General features: G+C 41.6%; 1 protein-coding gene across 1 annotated transcript in view; it reads right to left on the bottom strand.

Moving 5' to 3' along the window:
* IL1RAPL2 (interleukin 1 receptor accessory protein like 2) overlaps positions 1-27105 on the bottom strand; it is a 390109-nt gene that overhangs the window by 101539 nt on the left and 261465 nt on the right. The window contains exon 6 of the mRNA XM_086756375.1: positions 6404-6478. Within this exon, the coding sequence (XP_086612501.1) occupies positions 6404-6478 (75 nt within the window). The remainder of the gene's footprint in view (positions 1-6403; positions 6479-27105) is intronic.

Raw genomic sequence — 27105 nt, 5'->3', positions numbered from 1 at the left:
CAGTCTCCTCTCTGTAGGGCACTCTGTGCATGATTTAACCACTTGGATGAGGCGCCATAAGCCACTACTCCACTTAAAGAACTATTATTTTTAATAGCATTTACAGACAATATTACAGGAGTAACATTTACAGACTATTCTGACGGGAAAAGGAGTTGTATCTTGAAAAGTTGGATTCAACAGAAAAAAATGGTATTGCTGAAATACAGTGTATGTATAGGTAACATCACCTCCTATCAAGGTTGTTCTTTATAAGGCTCTGGTTTCACACACGTACGATTGATTGATCCATTAGGTGAAATCAAAATTGAGATATTACTTAATTATCTTAATTAGAACTTTTTAATTTTGGAAGACAGGAAGGAGGAGGGATCTACACCAAAACCGTCAGGTTTTCTCATAGAATGGCTGAAGAGAAAGGGGCGGGGGGGGCCGGAAATTCCTTCCTCCCATCCTCCTCCTTTTCACCCTAAGAGAAGGGACACCCAATTTGATGACCAATACAAGATATTCCCAGGAAAATCCTCCAGAGTCTAATCAGGCTGCAAGCTTTCAGAAGAGTCAGTCTGAACATGTTCTGTGACAACTTGGGCATCAGCTGTGGAAGCCCAGCACGCTTCTCTGCCTACATCTCACTCCCTCCGGGCTCTGAGAACTCCTTGCAAATGTGTATTTGGGCTGCCACTACATTTCATACAGAGTGACAAGAGCTCCAAATCTCAACAGAAAAAGTAGAGAGAAAAAAAAAAAAAAAAAAACCACAAACACATTAAAAAGATCTGCAAGCCCTCTAAGTTTTAATTTTATCCTCCTGACATCCTTTCTTGGTCTCAGCGTCATTTTTCTCCTAATTCAGCCTCTTTCTTCACTCAGGGCCCATTTGGGTCAGGTCACCTCTAATTCCTCAAGGTTTGTCTCTAATGCCCTCCTCCAGCTGAGCAGAGGGAGGAGGAGCAGCACAGGGAGAGAGGGCTGCTGCCCTCAGAGAGGTGCAGAGATTTGGCCCAGCTCACAGAAACCCCCATCACCGTCTGAGAGCCCCTGCTAAGCCCTAGGCTGGAGAACACCTGGTGGGAGCTGAGAGGAAGAAAGGCTCAAGGGTAGCATGCAGCTACCAGCATCTCAGATACTTGTTTTTCATGGTAACTGCCACATTCCTGAGCAGTTGTCACATGTGATCATTTAATCAAAGAGCAAATCAAAGGGCACGCGCACAACACTCGGAGGCCTGGCCGTGGAAGAATACCAGTGTTCTTTCCACACTAGAAACACACTAACGAGAATTCCTTCCCAAGTTCACTTTCAAATCACTTGCTGTTTGAATTCCTCTACAGTTCAAAGTTTCTGTATTGTTTTTTTTTTTTGTCCAGGATCACCATTCTGTTCAACTAAGAAGTTTATCAAATACCTGTATCTTTAAATATGAAGAAAGCATGATTTAATCAGCAAATCAGTAACAACAGACACTGCTGCATTGTCTTGAATAGACAGGCTTGGTATGAAATTGGTGTCTCTGAAAGATGTTGCAGGTTTGTTTTTTTTTTAATCATTATTATTTACTTGTAAGAAGAGAAGTGGGATCTCAATGAAAATTAAGATTGTGGACAGTGAATGTAGTATGTTAAAAGTGTCAGCAAATGCCTGGATTTTCACTTCCTAAATGATTCCTTCCAGCCAGTGCTTCAAACAAAAGGGACTTTTTTTTTTTTTTCAAACTAGTTTTATTCTGTTCCCATACCTGTCAGCAGCTGTAACTTTGTATATTCCCTTGCTCTTGTTTTACAGTAGCTCTATTGATCTGCTTAATAACTAGTCCCAGGGAATTGCACTGTTAAATCTTCTAGAAACAAAATCTTTCTGACCAGGTCAGCTATTCAGAAAAATGAGAATCCTCACACTATGTGTTTTCCTTCCTCAGCATCTTTAGAAGCAGAGAAACTACCACGACAAAAGTGAGTTAAACCCCTTGACACTTTCCCTGTTCAGTAAATGAATTAAGACAGATGTTTCTTGTTTTGTTTTCTAAGACTCCTGCTACATTTCTTAAGTAAATGCCTGAAAACAAAACCAGTACATAGTTGAAAAGCAAATGATACATAAGTGATATATTCAACTAGTATAGACACAGAGATGCAAACGTTCATTCCAGTCTCAACCAACTCATTCACAAGGAAAAGACTAACTGAACATTGCAGTCACTGTAACACATGGTACAAAATTAACAGACAGAATCTATTTTTATATTGTATTTTTAGCTTTTTTAATACTCTCTGGAACACACAAGTGTAAAATAGCAGCCACGGTGCAAGCTAGATGACTCTAGGAGTTTCTGACACATAGACTAGCTAGACACAGCTCCTACAAGATCCTTACAGATCCTTGTCCAGCCAAAAATCAGCGGAGCACAACTGTGCTTCCTTTCTTCCACAAGTGTTTATGCCCCTGCCCTGCTGCGTTTACACCAGCTGAGAGCTGGCAGTGCAATACCTCACAGCTGCCTACGGATCAGTCAGATTGTGGCTCCTTGGTGCTACCAGGATTGTGCAAAGGAGCTAGTTCAGAGGAGAAACCTACTCTGTAATCAAAACACAAAGGATTTATTATCTTCCCCCCCCCCCCCCCCCCATGCTCTCAAAGCACTAAGAGTGAAAGAACTGAACTGGAAAATTTAAAAAAAATACATTAAGAAATCAGCAGCGATGCACCAACACGTAATCTTAAGACTTATAGCACAGCATGCTCCACTTAGCGTCAGAACAGCTGTATGGGAAAACGGGTAACAGATCTTGAAAACTTACTGCACAACAGCCTCAAGACTTCTGACTGGGGTTTTGATATTCGCTTTTCTAAATAACCTAAGGAGTTCTCTAACCTCAGGGATTTGGTATGAAGAATCCATATACACACTTAGGTTTAGATGGTCAATCAAAGCAACAGCGAGTTCCTGCTCTAAAGAAAGGGGTCTTTGAACAACTACTTTGAATCATGTTGGCACAGGCTTTTACAAATTCACATTCAGAGCTTTATATGGGAGACAGTCACATTTTATAAACAGAGATTGTAGGATTATGGAGTTATGGCAAAAACCTCTTCAAATGCAACCTTAAGGGCCTTCTGCTAAAGCCACACCACCTCCTGGGCAGAAGACCTGTATGTATTTTGGCTCATGCCAAATTTGATTTTAATGTAATGGAGACAGCTCAGGGCTATCTTTTTCAGGAAGAACATTATATTATTAGATTATGTCATATTTGCAAAAATATATACTATATAGTACAAATAAACATTTTCGTTAAACCAAGATACAGTAAGATTAAATGTGCTGCATAGTACGCAAACAAGAACTATTACTATGCTGACTCCAATGCAAAGAGTGAAAAAAAAATTGAAGGGTTTTTTAAGTTTTGTTTTTATGAAAAGGAAACAGCAAACGAACAATAAAAAGATTTTATTATTATTTTCTAGGTTGGTCCAGAGATGAAGTGAATATGTGACCCGGTAAAGCATTTGAGACAGTGAAATTGTTTTGGACTATTTCTCTAGTCCCCGGGGATGCTCTTTTGTCCTCCTGTCAACCCTCCTCTCCCTGGACTGTTTCTCCAGCACAACCAAATACAGAAAACAAGCAGCAAACTCCAGCTTCTGCTTCTCTCTAACCTTGACAGGCTTGGTTTTGATCTCTGTCACATTGCAAAGGAAAACAGAAAAAGCAAAAAGTACATTCATGCTCCTTAAGAAGAACAAGGCAGGCTCTGGGCCATGTTTGAAGCCTGAAGGAAGTCTTTTATCCACCGTCAATAAGAACTGTGCATACCTATTTTCATAGGAATCTTCTTACAAAAGCTGAAAGCCAAAAGGTGAATACTGAAGTCTGCAATCAGGTCACATAAGCTGCTAAATAGTTAGGCCACTGCCTACAGTTCTAGGAAGATTTTGCTTTGCATTGTGCTAATCATTAAGGATAAAGACAGTAAATAATTATTAATCTCCTCTACTTAGAGAGCAAAGACAGCTATTTCTTTAAAGATTAGTTTGCCAATAGAAATGTAAAATAATCTCTGCAGAACAAGGAGATGGATTAAACTCCATTTCTTTTGTAGTTTAGTGGCACGTTCACACACGCACAACCACTGAAAGAGCAAGCACGCTGGGTGACTTGACTTCACGGGCCGGTAGAACACAGAAACTTAGCTTTGCTTTCTAATAAAACACTAAAGAAAGTCACTTGTTCAAAACTCCTAGGACCTTAACGAGATTTCAAAGAAATACTCCAGCAGATGACCTTACATACAACTTTTTCCTCCACTACTTCGCTGCAATCAAATTATTCTCTTTCCTGCAAAGCTCTAGTCCATAGCGAGGGTCTGCAGCACATTGCAGAGGTCAGCACAGCCTCCCAGCCCAGAGCTGCAGGTGGTCTCCAGAAGATGAAGGTGCTCCCTGAGAATTTTCTAGCTCTATCAGTTTACCATTTAAAAATCAAAAGGAAAATCAATGAACTTCATTACATGTTAAAGAAATAAGTTCAGGTTCTTTGGTAAACATTAACCTTTCACACATAATATAAATATGGTTTAGTAGCAATAACCAAACCCATTAAAATATCAGGAAAAAAAAAAAAAAACAACAAAACTGTATGTAAATTTCCTGATCTTAGGGGACAACTAACAGCTTACATTCCAGCACATAAAGATGCAAGATTTATATTTCCCTCTAGAGATACTCCAAAATCCTATTACTGAGCTGTATTTCCAAGGATAGGAGGGAGTTTGTTTGTTTGCATCTTTTTTTCTCATCAAACCTCTTTTTAATCAGTCAGAACAAAGTGTTTTCACGCAGGAAAAAAAAAAGAAGAAATTCTGTGCAAAACCAACAGAGTCCTGATGGAACAGGGGAACTTGGAAGAGAAAATGAAGACGGAATGAAAATGCAGGAAACAAAGATGTGTACTCTTTGAGTGCCTTTATTACACAGATGTATGCAGGGACAGTTTGCTCCCAAAGGAAATCATTAGAAAGTTGACTTAAGAAGCAGGACTAGGAGACTGAATTCAGCCTTTTGGGCTGATTCAAACTTCGATGACTGTGTTCTGCTGTAAATTCTGGTGGGCTTTTGACCCGTTTTGTGTTTTCCCCTTTTAGGGACAACTTCCACTCAGCTACAGACATGAGTCCCATGAAAGGGAACCTGAACGTGCACATATGTGACTGCGGAATTCATCTGGCACTGGCTGCTTCCCAGCTCCACTGCCATCTTCCCTGTGCAAGCCCTTACAATCCTGAGACAATTCAGGTATATGAGAGAAAGCTAATCTTCAAGATTAGCTAAGGTCACAAATGATTCATATTCTCACCACGATTCAACAACCATATTTGAGAATTCAAGCCCGACTTTTAAATACTTCATGGCATCTTAAGTGCTTCACTGAAATTGCTAGGCACCTGGTATAAGGACGAGGATGTGCCCTTGTACTCAGCTCAAGCAGAAAACTCTCTAGGGTTTCACAAAAACAAACAACTTTACCACAATGTTATCAGCCCACTTAAAATGTTTCATTCTGACCCTGCTTGCCTTTAAACACCATTCCACCACGGAATCCTAGCGAGCTTTGGTATAAAAGGAAGAAGAGAGTGAAGCTCAAGAAGGAGGAAAACACCATTGCTTCAGCCCAGAGTGAATAATCCACATCTGCAACACATCTCCTGTAATTTAAGCTCACAGCACCACAGTCCTCAACTGCAACTTCAATTCTGCTTCTCAAAATTAGAAATCTATTTTCAAGTCACTGAAAAAAAACCTCTGGAACTTCAAAGCCGAGCAGTTCTTTCAGCACCAAGACGCCCCACAGTTCCCCAAAGTTAGCAGAACTCTCCAACGTTAGAGTTTCTCAACATAAGAGAAAATTTAGCCCGCCAGCTGAGACTCAGAGATGTGCATTCATGGAAGAATATGTAACAGGAGTGAGAAAAGCATACAAGTATTTTAGTCAAAAACCCATTCTGGTAAGCATTCAGAACAACCTGAAAATGCACTGTTTTACATTAACTTTTAAAGGAATCAGCACTTATTTTATGAGAATATTTGTCTTAGATAGGGTGAACATCAACTGATCAATGCAGCACCAGTGCAGACATATATTACACCATCAATCACGTATTAAAAAGAGCAGCAGTGCTTTATATTTAATATCCAATGTAACCAATTAGTACTGCCATCCCCTGATGTTACACAAGTTCATTCCCTTAAGTTGCCACGGCAGTAAATTCTACAGTTATAAATGAGAAGCTGCAAATTGATTTGCATGTAATAACAGTACCATTAAACCTTTCTTACCACTTTCAATTTTTCCCATCTGCTACCAGAGTGGAAGTTTAGGATCTATTATTCCCAGAAGGGGACTTACCCAGCTGGACATCTATAACAGTTGGCTGGTTCTCCATGGGGAACAATGGCTTTGGAGGTTTGTCTGTGAGTAAAGCTAGAAAAGAAAATGAGAAAATGTAATGGAAAAATTGAGACCAACGACTGCAAAAGAAAAGCTCTGTCATGTAAACAATCAAATGTTTGTACACTTGATGGCATGTGAACATTTATTACATAATATAGCTGTTACGCTGCCAATGTGCTACCACTCTCCTAGTGGCTGTGGTGGCCCACTGACTCAACGGAAGTGAGCTAAATGAGCTACACATCGTTAATACAAAGCAGTAAAACAGACTCCATTTCTTACTTTTAATCTGCATACAATATCTAGATCAAGCATTTTAGGTGCTCACCTAGGTGCAAAGCTAACACACTTAATTTGAAACACCAACCAAATCTATTTCAGTGTGACCAGTCCCAACATGCCTTTGTGCTTGCCCAGAACAGTACTTACATACTCAAAGAAAACTTGCACATAGTTTTGTCTAATGAACCCCAGCAGCTTCACACCTAGCTTACATTCCCACTCAGCCGGGTGGGGCACCGGGACCCTCTTCTCAAAGCCTGAGTGGGAACCCTGCCTTCTGCTAGACAGCAGTGTCTCCACCTGAGAGCAGGAAATACCCCAGCCTGGTCCTGCCAGGTGGCTGCTCCAGGACAGATGGTCACAGATAAAACTACTACTGAAAAGCACAGCTACGGACATAGGCTTCATGACCTGGTTTGAGAGCTTAGCATCAGGCCACGCCCATAGGTTTTGTAAATTGAGGCTAGCTCAAAATAAATGACTAAGTATTCCTAGAGACAGGGAATACAGCATCATGTCACACACAGCATCTTGTACCACACGAAATTCAACATTTAAAAATTACTTCATAGAATCATAGAATGGTTAGGGTTGGAAGGGACCTTCAAAGGTCATCTAGTCCAACCCCCCTGCAAGGAGCAGGGACATCCCCAACCAGATCAGGTTGCTCAGAGCCTCATCCAACCTGGCCTGGAACGTTTCCAGGGATGGGGCTTCCACCACCTCTCTGGGCAACCTATTCCAGTGTTCTACAACCATCATTGTAAAAAATTTTTTCCTAATTTCCAATCTAAATCTACCCCCCTCTATTTTAAACCCATTACCCCTTGTCCTATCGCAACAGGCCCTACTGAACAGCCTCTCCCCATCTTTCTTGTAGGCCCCCTTGAGGTACTGGAAGACCGCTATAAGGTCTCCCCAGAGCCTCCTCCTCTCCAGGCTGAACAGCCCCAACTCTCTCAGCCTGTCTTCATAAGAGAGGTGCTCCAGCCCTTTTATCATCTTTGTGGCCTCCTCTGGACCCTGTCCAACTGGTCCATGTCCTTCTTAAACTTTTCCATTAAACTTTTCCATTTCCACTTCAAAACTTTTCCATTAAAATTCATCACCTGAAATTATTTGATTTGAGTTTATAACATGAATTTGCATTTTTCAATAAAAAACTAAGGCAAAATTTCCCTGATCTCCTCAGAAGCCTCAGCACTTACTGATTTGATGGCAAATAAGTCTACCCAGCGGTTTGGTAGCTCAGGCTGAAAGCTGCTGGTGGCTGGGGCAGGAGGCCTCCTGGAACCAAGCAAAGCGAGCTGGAGCTCTGCAAGCTCCCGGTCTGTGCTCCCAGCTCAGCCTGAGCCACTGCCAAGCTGCGAGATCTCTCCCAAGGTCTGCTCCAGCATGAGTCAATGGTTCGACACACATTCCTCAGGGCTTTAAAACAAGCTGGCTGAGTGGCTGAAGAAGAGGTGCAGCACTCACACCTTTCACCAACGTGGCTTTGATAAGCAGCTGTCAAATGACAGCTGCATAACACTGTCAGCCTACAAAACATGTTTACATCTATGTCTCTACAAAACAACAAACTGTATTAAAGACTAAAGAAAAAAAACCCTCTGATTTTGCTTTGCAGCTGACACTATTATTTTTAACTCCTTCAGAAAGGATTGTCAGCACAATCCCCTTCCCCAATTGCATTTAAATGAAAATGGGGTTCCTTCCACTGATGCTACAGCCATGCTTTGCTTATTACAAAACAGGCATTTTGGTAACAAGTCAGCAGCCAACACTTCGGGTCCAAATCATGTGTGTGTTTGTAAGAGGAACTCCTTGTACAGTTTACCCACGAGGACGACACAGGAATCTCTGAAGTTATTTAAACACCAAAACCACGAGCAGAGCTCAGAAGTGAAAGAGAAACAGGAAATTCTGCTAACGAGAATTCAGCGGTTCAAAAACGCTCATCCAATGAAAAGTCACAAGACTGACCCAGAAGCAACACCAAGGCTACCTGTGCAACCACATTATTTGGGGATTAGCCTGTGAGTAGAAAATTTCTGGCAGAAACAAATAATTAATTTGCTGTGCTAATGCACTTAAGTAATCTGAATGCCATCAGAGAATAAGAAGAAAGTACTGCCAAACCTACACGCGCACGTATGGTCTAACTGCTTGCTTTTTAAGGAATTTCAATCCTAACCAAAGCTGAAAACTCCTAAATAGAAGTTTTGGGCATCAAACCCAAGGGACTTTGGAACACATTCCACTAATGATTTTTTAAGCAACATATGCTTTTAAATTGCTAAAAGCTTTTGAGAGGCTCTTCCTCATAAAATCCCATTGCATCCAGGAGAGATGGATAACTATTTCTCCAGCTTTTCCACAAATCCCTCTCTAATTCAAACAGTAAATTTCTCACTTGAGGGTCACACCTGCTTCAAGTAAAGCTCATTCCCAAACTCCAGGAAAAACATATATTCTCCAAGAAGTCCCAATACACTGATAGCCAGAACATTTGGTAAGGAGGAACACGATAGTGAGAGTACATTTTCAGTACTGACAATTTTCTGTCCAACATGTAGAAGAGCTCTGCTTTTCTTATACTCTAATTCCTCACATGAAAAACCTCTGTCAATAAATAATAAGCTAGCAAGAAGCTAACTGGGTTTTATACTGTCTGGGTAGACACCCTCAGAACACCTGCTGGAAGGAGAGAGGAAAAGGTGTTAAAAATGCCTCTAGAAAAATGCATTTTGGCCTAGGAAGTGCACAATTCAGACCTCTTAGGAAGGTAAGACCTTGGCCTGCATCTAAATGCAGGAATAGTCCAGGTGCTCAGCACAGAGAGAAGAGGACAGCTACTGCCAGCGACTTGCAGCTGTTTGTTGCAGGTTCCACACCAGCCTGCTGCAAACCGTGCTGGAGGGAGTGGAAAGGTCCCAGGGGCTGCAAAACGGTTTTGGGATTTAACCCCAGTACTAACAGAACCAAGTCCTTTGCCCAGACTAGGTCTGAACAAGCAATGCTCTCACCGACCCTTTCCAGGGCTCCTTCAGGAGACATTAGGACGTGTTTAAAGCTCAGCACACACAAGACCTCAATAAGTAAAGGGAAGGCTGAAACGGAGAGAAATCACCTTGAGAAGGCAGTTCTGAACAACCTGACATACCAGGTAAGTTCTGGTTTGGGTGGAAATTTGATTGGTGGGGTGGGGAAGAGGATGTAAAGAAAACTTGCTGGGGTAGCTGCATCCATGCTGTGCCAGCGTGCTCAGGCTCTCCTTGCCTAATGTTCTTCTCATATCTCATTCCCACCTGCACCCCTTGCAACCTGATCTGACCAGGGCTTCCCTCTGTATCCCTCAACGTTACTTGCAATCTTTGGATGTTTTCTCATGTGCTCCTGCGTGTCTCATTTTAAATGGTTTATTCTACCATATTGTTCTTGCAGAGTAATCATTATAATGAACTGGCAGCCTGTCAGAGCTCGTTACACAGGAACTGAAATGGCCCCAAGGGATTTTGAGTCTAGAAGGCAATGAACTGCTGGCTCTTCAATGTCACACGTGTTTACAGAAAATGAAAGCCACTCTTATTTTAGAGATCAGACATCAGATCACTTATTCACTTTATGAAATTCACTTTCGGTCCTTCTTAAACAGTAAGCCAGTACAAGATATTCTCAGCTACAAGGGATTCTAGTCTTTCATGACTTCTGTACTTGACAGAATTCCATAAACAACCTTTATTCAAGTGTCCATTCCTCTAAGAGAGGTTGCTTTAATTCTCTGAACAGTTTTATAGATGTGCAGCACTCTGATTTTTAGCCTTGCTAGAAGGGAAAACTGAACAAAAACTTAATGCTGTTACTGTATCAGCATGTCTTTAATAACGCTAACAGTATTATGCATTCTCATCTCTTACTTCACGTCCCAGAAAACCACTTTAAATTAAAACGACTAAATGCACTGCAAACACTTTTCCTATTATTAAAGATACAGCAGTACTTCTGCAAAGAACTATGCCTGTACCTTATTAACTGTCACAGGAAAAGCTGGGATGGAGCTGTCTACTTTTTCCCCCGCCCCTCCCCAGACCCCTTTGAACATGCCATGCCCCTGGGCTGCTCTGAGCAGCAATACCTACATGGTGAAGCCACGAGAACAAGGATGGTATTACTTCCCCAAAGCAACAAATCCTGCAGCCACACAGACAGATCTGCCTTTGCAGTATGCTAGGTTTGGCAATGCAGCACACGAAGGGGTTTCTTTGCCTTTACTTGTTGTTCTAGGATTTCACCCCATGAACAGGCTGGGACAGCTTTGGCTGCCTTTGTCTGTGCAAGCATCATCTGAAACAGGGCGCTACTGCACTACGAGTGAGAGAAGGGCTCACACCGGGCTTCTTTGTCCCAGGGTAACACCAGGCACCCTACCTGGGCCATTGCTGGAACTCACAGGTGCTGGAGGACTAGCTGGAAAGACTTTTCTTCACCAAGAGGCACCTGGCAATGCATGTACCTGCCATAAGAGCTTGGTGGACATGGCCGGAGGGTGTTTAGCAGCCAGACTGCTAGGAGACTGCTTCAAGTGCCATTTCCTCCTACATTCATATTCACCCCATAAGAAAGGAATACACAAACTTTAAAAAAAAATAATCAAGTTGCTGTGATTTCAACAGCACTTGTCAGTGTTGTTTTTCCATAGAGATTTAAAGACATAGTGTTGTACAACTCAATACAGCAATCTGATCCTCTGCAACTGTTCAGCCAGGTGCAGTTTCTTTCCCAGAACACATGATACTTTTGTTCTTTCTTTTTCACAGGCACAAGGAATACGCTGTCCAAGGAGAAGTGCCCCAGAAAAGTAGAGGAGAGATCTGCAGAAGATTTGGTCTCTCCAATCAGTTACACAGTGATCTTCAGCAGACAAGGGAGAGCACGAGCTGCTGCACAGGGCAATGTCTAGCTACCCACAGGACCATCTGAAGAAAACAACAGCCCTGAAGAAGCAGCTCCTGCTTCTAAGTGCCAGCACAGTGTAAGAGCCTAGAGGCTCATTTTTTTTTTCCCCACCACAGCCTTACTGTTTCAAAAATCTCTCATTCCATATTCGAACATATATCTGACATGCTAATGAGTTCTCCTGAAAAAGCACCAAGCAGTTGAAAACAAACAGCCTTAGGATATTATTACTTAGGGATAAGCAATGACAACCAGCTAGAAAAATTACAAGGCATCTCAGTAAGCACCAGTTCCTTCACAGTTTAGTATGTGACACAGCTCTATTTCCCTACACTGTTTCCTACCTTCCCTCCGCAGCAGCCTCGCAATGCTCTCCGTGCTCCAGTCAGGCTTCTTTTATGGCAACCACAGCAAGGGAGAGACAGCCCAAGCTGTTGCTACAATGAACACATCTCTTACTGCAATTTTTGAGTGACTCAGCTAAACACAACTTCTGAATTTAACGCAGATCACTGTCCCCCTGCACCACGCAAAGGCGTACTCTGAGCCAACAGCCATCACCTGTGCTCCAAGGACCTGAACTGCTGCCAGTCAGCACCAGGGTCATGCACTGAAATCCAGCTGTTTGTGATGTGAAGGGCCTCTTTGTGTCACTCAGCACAGCTGGAGTGTTCTCCAGACCAGATCACTGTTCTAAGGGAGAGCAAGGCAGAAGGCTAAAAATGTCAGCTCACATGTGGCTAAGAACTGGTCAAATGCTGGGGAAGGAGTTTTCTTCTTCAGGGTGGATAATGACTTTTCCTCTTCTTGTGATAAGCACCCAAAGTACGTTTGCTGTTTTATAATTGTGCCATTGATGTACCTCCTGGACATTTGTTCATGTAATTTGAAATGATGAAAGGAACAATTATCCAAACATGAAGCAGAATGCAGGGAATCTAACAGAATTGTTTCAAATCTTCTATGAGACAATTACATGCCAACCTACTTCCTTCAATCAAAGGATCTGGCATTTTCGCACCATTAATTAACACAGAGCCTCTAGTATCATTCAATCAAGAATCTGGCTAACCTTTTGACAGCAGAAGCAATCTGTTTGAATAGGATCCTCTGGGGCAAATAACAGCATGCCAAATCCTTAATCTGACACTAGCTCATACCCAAAGTCAAGCTTTTGTTCACTCCTGGTTCAAACACACATGCTTCCAGGCATGGCTTAGATCTACTCTGGCACCTAAAAATCTTGGCAGTGACACTGCAACTTTCACACCGTAGGTGAAGATGGAACTAACTGCGTGCAAAACAGTAAATCAGTATGTTAACCAGAGGGGACATGTTGCTAAGAGAAGCTCAGCATCGCACCTCTTAAAAAATATGTACCTAACTCCCTTTGGCTCACCTGAAATCCCAGCTCGTGCCAACGGATTTCTCAACGGCTGACAGTAAAATGCTTCAGGCCTGACCTGCTACTACTGCTTTATCTTTTGTGTTGCTGCTTACACCTAAGCAAATGTGCGAGCCAATTGTGCAGATGTAAATGTAAATGTGACAGCCATAGTCTTGGCTGCCAGGGACTGAACTGCGCACTTGCGGCGTTAAAAGCTTCTCTACAGAGCCAAGGGTTCCCACCTGGACCTGCAATAAGTACATTTTGTGGCCTGAGCCTCTAATATGTATTCACCAGCAAGTTCTGCTACCAGATCAGAACGAACGCTTTTCGTTTTCTTGGCACAGCAGTAAATTACCACACAAGGTGAAAAGCAGTGGGAAAGCGCATCAAGCAACTCATTCATAAAAATGCAGCTTCGTGAGGCTGTGTTTACACGGGGACACCGTTCCCCAATTAGCTGTATTGTAGCATGTTCTACCAGTCAAAACATCCTTTTTCAGCATTCAGCTACTGTGCTGCCTTCCCTTCACCACAGCACCAAGGTGATAAAATGACTGCACGTCCACCCATCATTTGCTGTAACAGAAATAAAGCCATCGCAACAAAATGTTGGCAAAGGATAAATGTCTCCACCTTTGAAAATAAACACTGAACAGTTATTCTCAACAAACTCAAACTCAATAAACTCAGAAATTGTGTGGAAGCCAGGAGTCATTAACCAGGGACAAAGAGGTTTTCTCTATTTATTACTATTCGAGCAGGAAATGCATCTTTTGGGACAATGGGGTGAAATGATACAGTAACTGGATGCGTCCCCCTCTGCCACCATCACCATGAATATCACTTTTTGAAAACTCTACCTAGGATCAAGAGTGCCTTCATGCACTGTTTGGCCTGCCTCTGTGGGACAATTTTCTGCAAGGAGGAGTTTAGCATTTTTATATTAGCAGTAAATAATTGGAATTCATCACATGAATTCTTTTTATGACATAGAAAGAAGGACAACACAATCACAGTTTTAAGGAAGATGCTGTGTCCATGCTGAAATGCAGCTCGCAAGGGAAATGAACTTTGAGGCACTCAAATGCTCTTGGATCATTACCGGTGGTTTTGATTCTAACCCGTTAAGTCCTCAATGACTTGGAACAGCCCTGTGTTTGACAGGTCACACTACTGGCACCAAGAACAAGCTGGCCATGACTGCAGCCCCCTTGACTTTGAGAGCAGTCAAAATCCTAAACAACTAGCTGTGTCTGTTCTGTTCTTGCCAGCTGCTCCAAGAGCTTCCGCTGCAGGCATGACCTTGCAGCCCATGGTGACTGTTTAAAACTAGTAACAGCAGCTGGCAGTTCCAGGTGTGAAATCATTTCTGAACAAGAAGTCTTGCTGCCAGTCTTCTCACCTAGGATGTCTCCAGCTACTGCACACAGGATGCTATCAGAGTGCATGGAGAAAGCCAAACTGCTTTGGAGAGAAGAGCAGGAGCATCAGGTACTAGATGAACTCTGTTGAATTCATGGAAATGTTAAGAAAATTAGAAATTAACTGGATTTTGGTTTTGGAATCTTCTGGTTTTCAGATTTGTGCAGGACCTTCTTTCTCCTTCTTCAAAGGCAATCAAGTCATGTAGGGCTCTAGAAAATGAAATGGTGAGATTCTGGTGGAACTTATGCAAGAGTATGACTCTCGCACAGATGGCAAAATCCCTCAAGGTGACAATCACAAAGTCATTGCAACAGAGCTGAACACTTAACACTACTGCAATATAAACGTTAAATGCCAGTGGCAGCTGACTGTTACGCTTCTCCTGATGTGAAACTTGATGGTATCTGTTACCAACAGTGCTGTCACTAGAGGCACTGTAAGGTGGGTGCTGGAAAATAGAAGAATTCTGTGTTAGCAGGGCTCTCACTGTACTGATCCTATGAAGTTTCCTTACTCCTACGGCTGCCAACACACCTTTCTTTTCACTGCATTTCTAAATTTCACAGATTGGATTAGATTATGCATGATCATTTTATTCCTTTCATAAATGTGGCTCATGCAGCTTTCTTTTATGATGCAAGCATGAGTTTCCTCTGAAGTAGAGAAAAAAAAAATGTAATAAATTGTTACTAAATGTAAATTACATTTCCCTGCAATATAATTCATGAAAATCTCAAATGGAGTGTGCTTTATTTAATGAGCAGAGTGTATTTAACACAAAGGACACATCATTTCATCTGCACTCAAAATGTTTCTCTTGGACTCTGAGCAGAAGTAAGATGCTTGAAATTACCCTCTATTTCCAGGAGATCTGCAAAGAACATCTTATGACATTTTATCTTTTGGCTTTTGAAACTCTTTTTTCTTTCTGTCTTATAAAAAAGTAAAGAAGTGGTGACGGATGAAGCCAGATCCCATCATCCATCTTGAAGGGACAGCTGGAACCTTTGCATGCAAATGAAAGCTATCATTCTTGTCAGCCCGAAGCCAGAGTACCAAAAGCCTGCAGTCCACAACCAATTAATATTCCATGATCAATTTGACCACTCGTGCACAGTGAACTACTGTGCCACAGCACAACCCCAGCAACATGAATTATCGTGGACTGGATTCTATGCGTTATTTGAATAAAACTCAAAGCAATCCACTATTATCTGAAACTAAAACCTTCATATTAAATATAGATAGTGTATCAAAAGAGAATTATTGTGGACAATGAACGCCAGCTGAACTAAGTACTATGCACCTACGGAACTATATCTAGGCAAAACAATAGGAGCTCTTTGTGGGGCTGGGAAAAGCTGTGTCAAAGCTCAAGAGCAGGCTCCAGCCAGTGCACACCACATCGTGGCGAAGGAGGAGCCGGTGTGATTTTGCCACCTCTCTTAGTTTGCTGTTTCAGGCAACTGCATGGCCTGCCCTGGGGTAAAACCTTTGTTACAGACCAAACATTCCTGTGCAGTTTTTCAAAGAAGGGGACAGAGCTATCAAGATCACCATTAATAATGTATTTCACATGAAGTCTCAAAGGCAGTAGAGACCACTGAAAACTCATACTTTGGACATAATGAGATGCTGAACAGCGTAACAGCTCAGCCTGCTTTAATGTTCAGCAGGACCACCACAATGTCAAGACTGCCATTTTAAATGGGATTTCAATTGTAAATTTTTTTACATTAACAACAGTCACAGGAAACCTGGAACTTCTATTAAGTCATCTCTTGCCAATTTATTTTGCTCCACGGGGGGTTAATAAGTAGGTTTCACCCTACCCACCCAGCTTATTAATTCTGATGCATTCTTTGGATCAGCAGCCTGGCTTCCAAAGCTTGCTACAATGATGAAAAATGTCACTATACTTGAAAAGGAAAACCTTTCATAAAATGTTTATGCAATATTTATGTATGTTCTTTGTCTCTAATTTGCGTTCAAAAAGGTGCAAAATATATTCCATTATTTTTCTATTATTTTTTTCATTTTACCACTGAAGAAGTTTTGAATTGTTTTATTCACTAAGAACATGTAGAATTGTTAAGAAAAAATTAGGCCAAATCCTGTCATTATTAGTTGGATGAGCACAAAAATTAATAAAAGCAGACATAATATAGCCATGTAAAGAAATCACAGATACTCTTGCTACTGTTTATCCTGCCTCACGACCAGAGATCAAGAAAATGTAAATCTTTTGATGAAAGACAATGCTTTAAGAAATGAAGGAGATAGTTATCCCATGAAATTTGTCTTCTTATTTGAGGTAAAGGATTTAAAAGAATTAACAAAAAAAAAGTAGCAACTGTAGAAATCTCTGGTGGGACGACCCATTTTCAGAGTCAGCACTGCTGCCTTTCACCACTTTCAGCAGAGTTCACACCAGCTGCTGAGAAGTGTGGGACCCAAGTCTTTCAGTATCAGCTGCCATCAAACACAGGGAAGTTTTCTGATCCAAGAACACCATTTCTTTTTTTTCACAAAAAATACACCAAACATGTGCAAAGCACTGCCTCAAAGAAAGATGCTATGGGAAACTTCATAGCTTTGATAAAACAAGTTCCAGATAAATTATTTACATGCTAAGTCAGTGGGCACGCTCTCGCCCCCATGCATCAGGTTTACAGGAGGCAACTACTCAACAATAAACGTGATATTTTAAGACTAACTTATTACTTGGAAATGTTTAATGGTCAGTGGAGATGCAAAGAATGGCAAAAAACCTCCAAGGGGAACGTGTCTAAAGGGTGCACATAGAGCTATACGTACAAAAAGCACCAAGACAAATGTCATTCCAGTGCCCACTGGTGCGTCTCCGTGCAGCCCCGTTAGCAAGCCCAGTGACACGCAGCACTGTTGAGAGGAACAAATTAACTTCCCAGTGAAACAATTCAAAGAGCTCGTGGAAACGCTAAAAGCAATGGAAAAGAGTGAAGACGTGGCCAAAAAAAAAAGGTCTTTGGGACTATACTTGTTTTTAATCTACATCAGCATTGCTAAGCAGGATGTCAACACACCAGACGTTTGTATCTGAGGAGCATAAAATAAACCTGACAGCAGAGTAAGCGACGGTACTTGACTGAGCACAGGTTATACTGTATGCAGCAGAAACTGCAGGAGAGCCTGGTTTCCAAATCCCCTGAAAAGTGAGATTAAACAGTCCCACAGGCACTTCAAATGGCTGCAGATACGGATTTAATCCTTCACTATATTCCCTCCATCCTTTATTAAAAGATGAAGATAATCTTTAAATCAAGAGAAAAATTGAAAAAAAACAACAACGGAGAGAGCCAAAAGACATCAAGGGAGAGGAGAGGAGGAGAAGGCAAGGGCGAGGGAGAGGAGAGGAATCCACCCTATTTTCATTTCTCAGCCAGGGCTACACAAGCGAAGCGCAGGGGAAGGGGGAGTCGCTCCCCCAGCCTTGGTGGACAGGGCGGTACAAGCTCTCTGTGAACGCTGCACGGATGCGACACCGCCGGGCTGCCCGAAGACCCAGACACTCCGCCTGCCCCTGCCTGAGCCACTTGCGCATATGCATTTTCCTGGAGAGGGGTTTTCTGTTCTCCTGCAATTTCTCCACCCGACTGCCAGGACAGAAATCAGCACTGCTCCACCCCTCAGGCACTGGGACACTTCTGGTGAAGCAGCTCCAAACAGAGATCACTTCCCTCAGCTTCTACATTTCTCTGCTCTTCTCAAAGGACCACTCATCACCCAGCTTTTAGGTTTTCTGCTGCTTTTTTTCCAGCAGCCAGATATAAGTTTTGCACCAGGAATGTAATTTCTGAGAGATTTTTCAAGAAATTGTGTCAGCTTGTAACGAACCTGCTCGACACTTCATTTTCCTGTTGAAAGCGTCTTGTGTTTGTCATATGTTGGAGCAATTTAAGATTTTGCTTTGACTTTTTCAACAAGAGAACAAGATGATTCAATCTGTTTTAGGTAGTAACTGCCATTACATTTAAACTGCTTCATTCAAATGAAACTCGTTGTGCTATTTTGACTGCCATTTTATATCTTATCCACGATTATGTAGCACTACTGCCCCAGCTCGTGGAACAATGTTCAAGCAACAAAGAAAGTAATTTAAAGAAGATCCCTCCCCCCTCCCCAATTTTCCAATAATGCCACCCTGAAACTTCCATTTCTTTCTGAAACAGTATTCTCAAGTGGCATTCTTCAGACATGCCTTTATGAGGGGAATTTTGAGAATTTTGGCTTTTGTTCCAGCGTAAAATGAAAGCAATATCTGAGAAAATACCCACACATTCCTGTCCAATAAAAACCCAGAAATTTCTGACCATCTACAGTACCTCAGTCCCAATGGATGGGATGACTGGCTGATGGAGAAGCTGAGCCCATCCTCAGCAGTGGCAGGGTAGGAAACAGTAAATGCGGCGTTATTTGTCACGTTCACCATGCAGTGAGTGTGATAACCTGCCCCAGGTACACGTGATTGTTTCACCTACCACCCACCCCATTTGAAAATTTTTCTCTGTTTTCTTGTCTGCTTTAAAATGTTTTACGCACCACATTCAATTCTCTCTAATGAACAAGTACATGTCCATTAACTCCTTATGACGCACAACATTTATCAATCATGTTTTCTTTATAACAAGAAAAAAGATTACGTCTTGTTCATCACGTCTTTTACTTCAATTCTAAGGTCTGTTTTCTAGAAATGTAAGGCAATATTTTAAACTGAAAGATGTGAGATTCATAGCTAAGGAGCACGACTTTCTCAGGAGGTGAACAATATTTGGGTTAATAATTACAGAACAAAGTATTTCAGCAGGGTAATATAGAGAGACTGTGTAAATACAGGATTACAGGTGGGAAATATAACTTTCCCAGATTCTTATTAATAACTGAAGAAACTCTTTATGTGTCAGTGCACTATATAAAGATCTATCACTTATCTACAAACTATATGATCTCATTGCTTTTACAGAACCAGTGGATTAAACAGAGAAAGGAAGAGCTGGGGTTTATTTGGTTGTTGTTTGGTTGTGGTTTTTTTTGTAATAAAAGCCTAGTGGCACTGTAAAAGGGATGGATCACAGAAGAAAAGCCGCAGTGCAGCAGTGATGTTAGATACGCTTTCAAGGCAGAACGTCTGTCTTAATCTGTTATTATTCTCAGATTGTGTCTAAAGACTACTTTTTGTACCATGCTTTTGTTGACTATTACCCAGTCAGAGACGGGTCCCTATACATGCATTAATGCTATCCCAACAAAAGGGAGCATTCAAATAAACTGCAGGATCGGGCTCCAGTTCAGCTAGTTCACCAAAGTAAAAGTCAGAGACCTCTCCCAGCCCTTGTGATTAATCTGCAACGATGTGTTTCCTTACCAAGGTGCTGTAAAGGGATCTAATATACTATACTACAAACAGGCAATTTTGGCTAAATGCACGGTAGCATTATTTTTTAACTGCTCCAAAGCTGACATTTAGGGAATTCTGAGTTGTAGCTGGGATGCTTTTCTTCTCCTACATACTTTCAGGTTAGTATAGCTCTTTCTGTTGGTAAATAAGCACCTTTGTGTTCACAAGCAGTCTAATCTGGAGCTGCAAAAACAGTTAAATTATCATTAACACCATATCCTGATCTTGCAAGGAGCTGAAAACTCCAATGCAGTTTCATATCAAAGCAACGGAGCCTTAAGCTTTTGCATCTATGAATGATGAGCAACATTACTTCAAATGACATCTTTTGTCAGAGTTGCTTGAGCTAAAGACAGAGTGAATCCATTTGTATAAATTGTGGCTTCACTGCTGAAAGATTACAAAAATATATGGTGCTATCCTTAAGTCTCAAACTATTAATATAGTTAAAATATGCCATCTTTTCCCAGGAAGAACTAGCAAGTCCTTAAAACACTATCATCAATCATGACTAATTCACTAAATATACAATTCCAACAGCAAAAGAAAAAGAAAATACAGTATAGTATATCATCTGTCACTACATCAAACATCTCTTATTTTTCAATGGAAATTGCAAGTCAAGATTTCCAAGGTCTGTGATATAGATGGTTCATAACTGAATTCCTGTTCCACTAGGATTAGCTCTTTGTTTTCCATTTGTCTGATAGATCCAATGCTGGATATTTTTATTTGGAAAGGCAAACTAACATTAATTCACCCCCAGGAAAATGTATGTCTCGATGCAATGCTGTAGTTTACTCATTGAAGTACTTCAAAAATGATCAGCAATCAAATGAATCTTATAAGAGGTATTTTGATTCCTCAAACCTGCACATTAACTCATTTATTATAATTACACAGATTTTATACTGCCAGGTTTTCCAAAACAACTGCAAGGCGTGGGCCAGGAGTCCACTGCACTGCACAAAAAGTTCCTGCGCACTGGTATTGTTTGATTCAGATCATTGCCTCGCCAGTTGTATTCTCATCATGTTATCTCACGGTTTGGAGCAATGAGCATTTCGCGACGCAGGACTGAAGGTCACACTAACAAAAAGGAACACTAATGGGGTGAAAATTAATATTGTGGGGCAGTAAATCATTCTTGGAATCCTATTTAATTGATCGTTTTGTAGCTGACCTTGCTTCTGCAGAAGGCAATGGCAAAGCTTCCATTTCTGTGGACAGGAACAGGATCAAGTCCTTTAAAGCATGGCAGGTTTTGTGAATGTTGAAGGTAGAACAGAAGAAGATACACTAGATAGATACACAGAATAGAAGAATTTACACTACAATTTTCTTTATTACTTCTCAAAGCAAAACTTCACCAAGAGTGCCAAATTGCTGTATAAAAGCACCCCATAATAGGGTACATTAATTTAACACGACACATTTTCCTGCTAGTATTGTCAAATGTTGTCACTTTCAATACACAAGTGTCTAACAGAGCAAATTTTCTCCCCCCATCTTCCTCCCCAGTATTTTCCTGCCAGACTTTACAAACATGTCTATCTCAAACTACCATCTCTCTATCTTTGGCTGGCAGCCTGACATTTCCTTTACTAACATGTGAACTACCTCTGAGGCGATCAGAGCTCTCTCTGAGACCCAGCCCCTGCAGCACAGTGTCCACAGCACTACGACAGAGGACTTAGCAACAGGATTTACGCTTCCTTGAAATGGAAACAGACCAGCAAGGATTATTCTGCAGCCATATTTTTTTTAGGTTAAAGAACCTGACTTAACAGTCTGATGTGAGTCAGGAGAGAAGCAGGCAGCTCTCAGGAGTCAGGAGTCTCTGTGCTCGCCTTGGCCGTGGTGGCTGAGAGAGGTTCATTCTCTCTCTTTCCTCACGTTATCTTAACTCAGGAGATGTCACTCTCTCTTTTGTACACTGATCGCTGTTAATCATAAAAACGGGCTTTGCCGAAGTCTTTTCAGAGAAGCACATGTTTCTCTCCAGTGCTCATCCCTGCTGTGTCAGCGTATTAGGAAAATCTGGATCCGGGTGAGTGGCATCCACCAGTGACTGCTCAAAATCTCCAAATCCGCACTGCTGTGGGAGCAAACAGCACAGGAGTGTGCTCCTTCCATCCTTCTAAGAGCATGCAAGTCCCCTTCCTCCTCCTTTCCATGTCCCTCTGCCTCTTACAAAGATGATTTACCAATACCACACACTGAAATGTCTCCTTTGAGAAACAGGTACGAGGGATCCTAGATGGGAACAGGAGAGGCACGTACAGCACAGGTACAAGCCACGGGGAGATCAGCACACAGATTTGGGGAGGGAGCATTTCCTTGAGGGACTCTCTGTAAAGGAAACTCAGACACGAGATGTGAGCTGTGACAAGATGCCCTTATGGGAGCAAGCTTTGCACCACCAGCGAAGCAGTGCTTTTCTCATGCCCTAGGTAAAGACCTAGTCTCATACTGATCAGTGTATTTTGGACTGCTGCAGGACGAGCACGGTTTTAAGAGCAGGGAAAAACCCTCAGATCAGGAAACTTTCCAGTCTGAATCCCTCTAGTGAAGTACATTTTATCTGGAGATGTTTCCTTCGAGTGATGAGGCTGCAGTCTCACAAGCAAGCACATTCAGGGCAGGCAGAAGCTGTGGGTTGATTATCATCCTGCTGCTATTTATCTCGATCCTTTATGGCTTTAGACTCCCTTGACTTTCTGTTGTGTGAGTGGGATGACTGAGTGCTGGCACAGCAGCCTGTCACAGAGGAGAGTAGATTTGGCACCTCAATTCCCAGTTCCAAATTTTGGAGGTAATAGTTTGGCAGTAAGGCATCTGATTCGTAGCGTTTGATTTTACCAGTACTCTTGGTAAGCACGTTTTAAAAATCATAAATGTCATTGTAAGTTTTGGCCTCCTTTCCTAGACATCAGCCCTCTCAGCTTTTACCTCCTTTCTTTTTTCACGTCTACATATTGTTTGTTCTACTTAAAATATGATAGCGAGAAGAAGCGGAAGCTAGGAGATTCCAATTATATTTTCACACTATTTGAACACTGACCAGTTATCAAATATTCAAGGTAGGAGCCCAGTTAATTTTGTCAGACAAATAGTTTATGAAGGAAAAGAAATCTCACATTGGTTTCCTGAAACTGTTTGTAAATTAATGTCAAATTCAATTTTAGATGGAAAAAAAAAAAAAAAGAAAGAAAGAATAATATACCTCTTCTCCCCAAACAGGAACATCCTGGTGTGACATTTTTCCTACATGAAACATAGTTATATACTTTTCTTCAGAAAATTAAGACTATCTTTGAAGCATATTTAACTTCCTCCAATCTAAAACAAATGTGTTGAGGAGGTTTGAGGCAAAAAAAAAAAAAGAAAAAAAAAATCACATAACTTCTTTTTCCCAAAATATTGTATTTAACTACTGTACTGAGAAATAGCACATAGCACTTAGTAAAGGCTCGTCTTCCCTTTGCAAGGCTCTTAAACCCCTACACAGCTGAATTGCTACATAATCTCCCAAATGCATCCTTTTATACCTTGCCATTAATTTGATTAATCTGAGTGTAGGGTTTCAGGATATTGAATTTCCCCTGGTTTTGCATAATTTCATATGATGCTTTCATTATTTCATTAAGCAACTGAATTGACTGAAATGCCTCTTACATTTTCTAGCTTCAGATTCAGGCAGATAAAACTTCGCCATTTAAACTCATGTTAGTTTTGAAAGCTGCTTCCACAGCTGCAGCAGCTAGAGCCTCAATTTTTGCTTTTTTTAAAAAACCCTGAAATTCTGAAGGAATCTGGAGAAACCAAACTACTATCTGTATCTCCCATGTCACAGCTTTCAAAGGAGGAATATCCCATTCCTTGCAGAACTCTGTAGGTATTGTTTCTTATATGAACTGTCTGTTCCTGCACAAGCAGGTTTCCTTTGGCTTGGCCTCTAAGACAGAGCCGTTCAAGACTGGATGTCCTGCAAGACATGATACTTCTGTGAATGAGGCTCAAGAAAACCCTACGCTGAAATCCAAACCTATAGATTTGGATAAATAGATTTGAGGTATTGCCTAAACTGAAAGAGAAGATGGAAAAAAATGCACAGAGCTGCAGTTTGAGAGTTCCCTGTTCACTTATCCAAACGTACAACCTCTTTTATACCGACATTTCGGGGAAATGGGTGAACTCCCGCTCTAGTGTGTGTTAAAGCTATGGCCAGGGGAAGCAGGAGTAAGGCAATGGCAATAGTATTTTCAGACTGGAACAAAGGGGAGTACTTCTTATCTCTACATAGTGATACCACTTCACAGATAATTTCTGCTTCTGAAAGCCATGGCACTGGGTTGTTCCACGCTCATACTGGTCCAAATGAAATTACAGCTGCAAATGCAGCTTCCGTGGACTTGGTATAGAAAATAAGCAACAAAATGAGCCTGTGAGCCAATGTCAGCCAAGCCTGCCTGCCACATAGCATTGTGCAGAACATGGCCTCTGTGAGAAAGGACTCATCAGCACACGCTGAAGGACAAAGCTTCAGCTCTGGCAAGAAAGTTTCTGACACAAGCTCCAGAAGAATGGTTTGTTTTCCTTTGGCAGCCTCTCCTCAGCTCCACTCCAACTACAGCATTAGGCTTTCTCTTTGTCCTAACCCTATCCAAAACCTAAGTCTAGTCTTTGGTTGAGCCTCAGCTCGGAGACCTGCAGCCATTGCATATGCTTGACGTTTAGCATGAGTGTAGATCACTTCTCTGTTCTGCAAAGACCTCGCTGGGCTGAACACGCACTTCACGTACTGCTGAAACGTGTGCGGCACCCAAACAGTGACTTGCCCAGTTTCCTTTCATTCTTTTGCACATCTGAAATGTACAAATCATTAGCTTCCAAAAAAAGTAAATGACTACCCTCAGGCTGAAATAAGAGTGTGCCAAATTCCAGGTCAAGCTATTGTAAGTGGCACATTTATAATAAACCTGTGTGCAGCAGGAGTTTGACTGTGACACTAGCATGTCATACCAGCATGGCACAACTAAAGAAAAACAGACTCGCCATTCTCCTCTTCATTAGTGTTATTTCTCACAAACAGCACAAGGCCCATTTCTCTGCGGTAAAGGAGGCCACTACTTTGAGCAGAACTAGACCCAACAAAGCTGTACAATGCTCTGTCGAAGGATCTGGGGACAGGTTGGAAATTAACCCACCCTGGCTCTGCTGTAACTCTCGGCGACAGGAACACACAAGACAGGGACATCCGAAAAGATCCAGAGTCTCTCCCCAATGTAAGCTATTGCTTTCTGCTTGTTCATTCCTCTGCGGACCAAACAGAATCAGCAGAAGTATGAAACGTCAGCTTGCGTCACTCATGAGCTATGGGCATGTCATAAACTATCTGTCCCTCTCTCACATGGAACTGTAAGGTCACAAGGATGGTCCAAATCCCATTCCCCTTCACTAGGAAAGGGAGCTCAGCATTTTATTTAAATGTCTATGCCTATTTCCTAAAAGGACACATCCATGGAACCCTTTTCCACATGGATCTTGACAAAGGGATCCAAAATTCATCAGGGTGCCTGCCATCTCCAGCCTGCACTAGTCTGAATGCTTCCTGAGAAGTGGTATCCAGTCTTGCTGCTTGAGAAGATGGCAGACAGGTACAAGACCCACACAGGTGATTGCAGTTACTCTGACAAAAACTATATAAATGTTCTCCCCACAGGGCTCCGGTCCGCAGCTCTCCATAGTCATCCCAGACACTGAGGTAGCGCAAGCTGGTTGAGGAATATTTTCAGTGCAATATTCTTGACCCTGATGTACACCAGCCGTAATCAATGGCATTGGCTCCTGTGCTTGATGGCTGTGATGCCCTCACTGGTAAATAACGATGACGGACAGGCTTGCAAGTGATAAACAAATATAAAGCCACAGTCAGAGGAAACATTTCCAGATGTCCCTTGTACATCATGCATGCACAGAACCCAACATGCCTTAATCTGGCAACATCCCAAGCCTGGGCTTTGGATCTAGTGGATCTTCATTTCGAAGCCCAGTCCTCCTTGCTGAACAGCATGGCAGGATGCTTGGCTCCTAAATAATCCAAGTTGGCCAGTTTGTATCATGCACTACTATTCTCAGTTCATGACAATTACTTTGGTGTAAATTTTTCTCCTCCTGTTGCTTTTTCTTTACAAACTATTCTTCCTATTCTTCCACTTCTCAGTTAGGCTGAGACAATAGTTCCTTCTCAGTCTCATTAGCACATACTACCCACTTGTCAAGATCTTGCTCAGCATTAAGCCCACCCCTCCAAGACTCCATAGTATTTTTAATTGTGTTACTACACAACTGAAAATCAGCGCATTTTCCAGCTATTCAAAAAAACAGTCAAAATCAACACAACCATAACTGCTAGGGTAGGCTTGCTAAAAGGTTTCCCTGGTGCCAATTATTGCTGCCTCAATGATCACTGATTCTTTGAAAAAATAATTACACATACACAAAGTCAACAGCCTGTTAGCACAGCAGAGTTAAAGAGCAGCAGCTGGCAAACACCAGTCACTTTGCACTCGTACACTAACAACATTCCTCTGTGTAAATGATCCACAACAAGTCATCTAACCAGTCTCTAATCTTGCTTCCCGAGTGCTGATAAATCGTGCAAGTACAGCTTAGGGCACAACTGCCAGCTTCCGTAGGTCAAAATCCTGACCCCAAGTGAGATGAACTTGGGCTGAATTGAGTGGTTGAGATGGTACTTTTGAGCTATTTCAAATGAAAATTACAGTTTTATATGTCGGAATTTGGGCTACCTGCCTGTGGTTACAATCCTTTAACAAACATATATAAAAAAACAACAACTAAATGTCATTTTAAAAATGAATAATTTTGAAAAGTGGAAAAAGATTATACCACTGAATAGCAAATCAGGCAAAGATATCACAATTTTCTGAAATTATTTTAATTAATATTAAATATGGTATAACATCTATTATTACTATTATTATTAAACTCAAGCCATTTAACTTTGCAGTACGGGTGAACTCAAGACCTAATGTATGATCCTGGTGGTTTTGTTCTCACGAATTTTTTTTGTTTAAAAGGAAGGAAAGAAAACTTGGAAAATCTGCAATCTGTCTGTCCAAACAAAATGCTTTATCCAAA

The sequence above is a fragment of the Chlamydotis macqueenii genome, chromosome 11 (genome assembly GCF_036417535.1).
Source record: "Chlamydotis macqueenii isolate bChlMac1 chromosome 11, bChlMac1.mat, whole genome shotgun sequence".
NCBI classification, from domain to species: domain Eukaryota; kingdom Metazoa; phylum Chordata; class Aves; order Otidiformes; family Otididae; genus Chlamydotis; species Chlamydotis macqueenii.
This window is presented reverse-complemented; position numbering and strand designations above follow the sequence as displayed.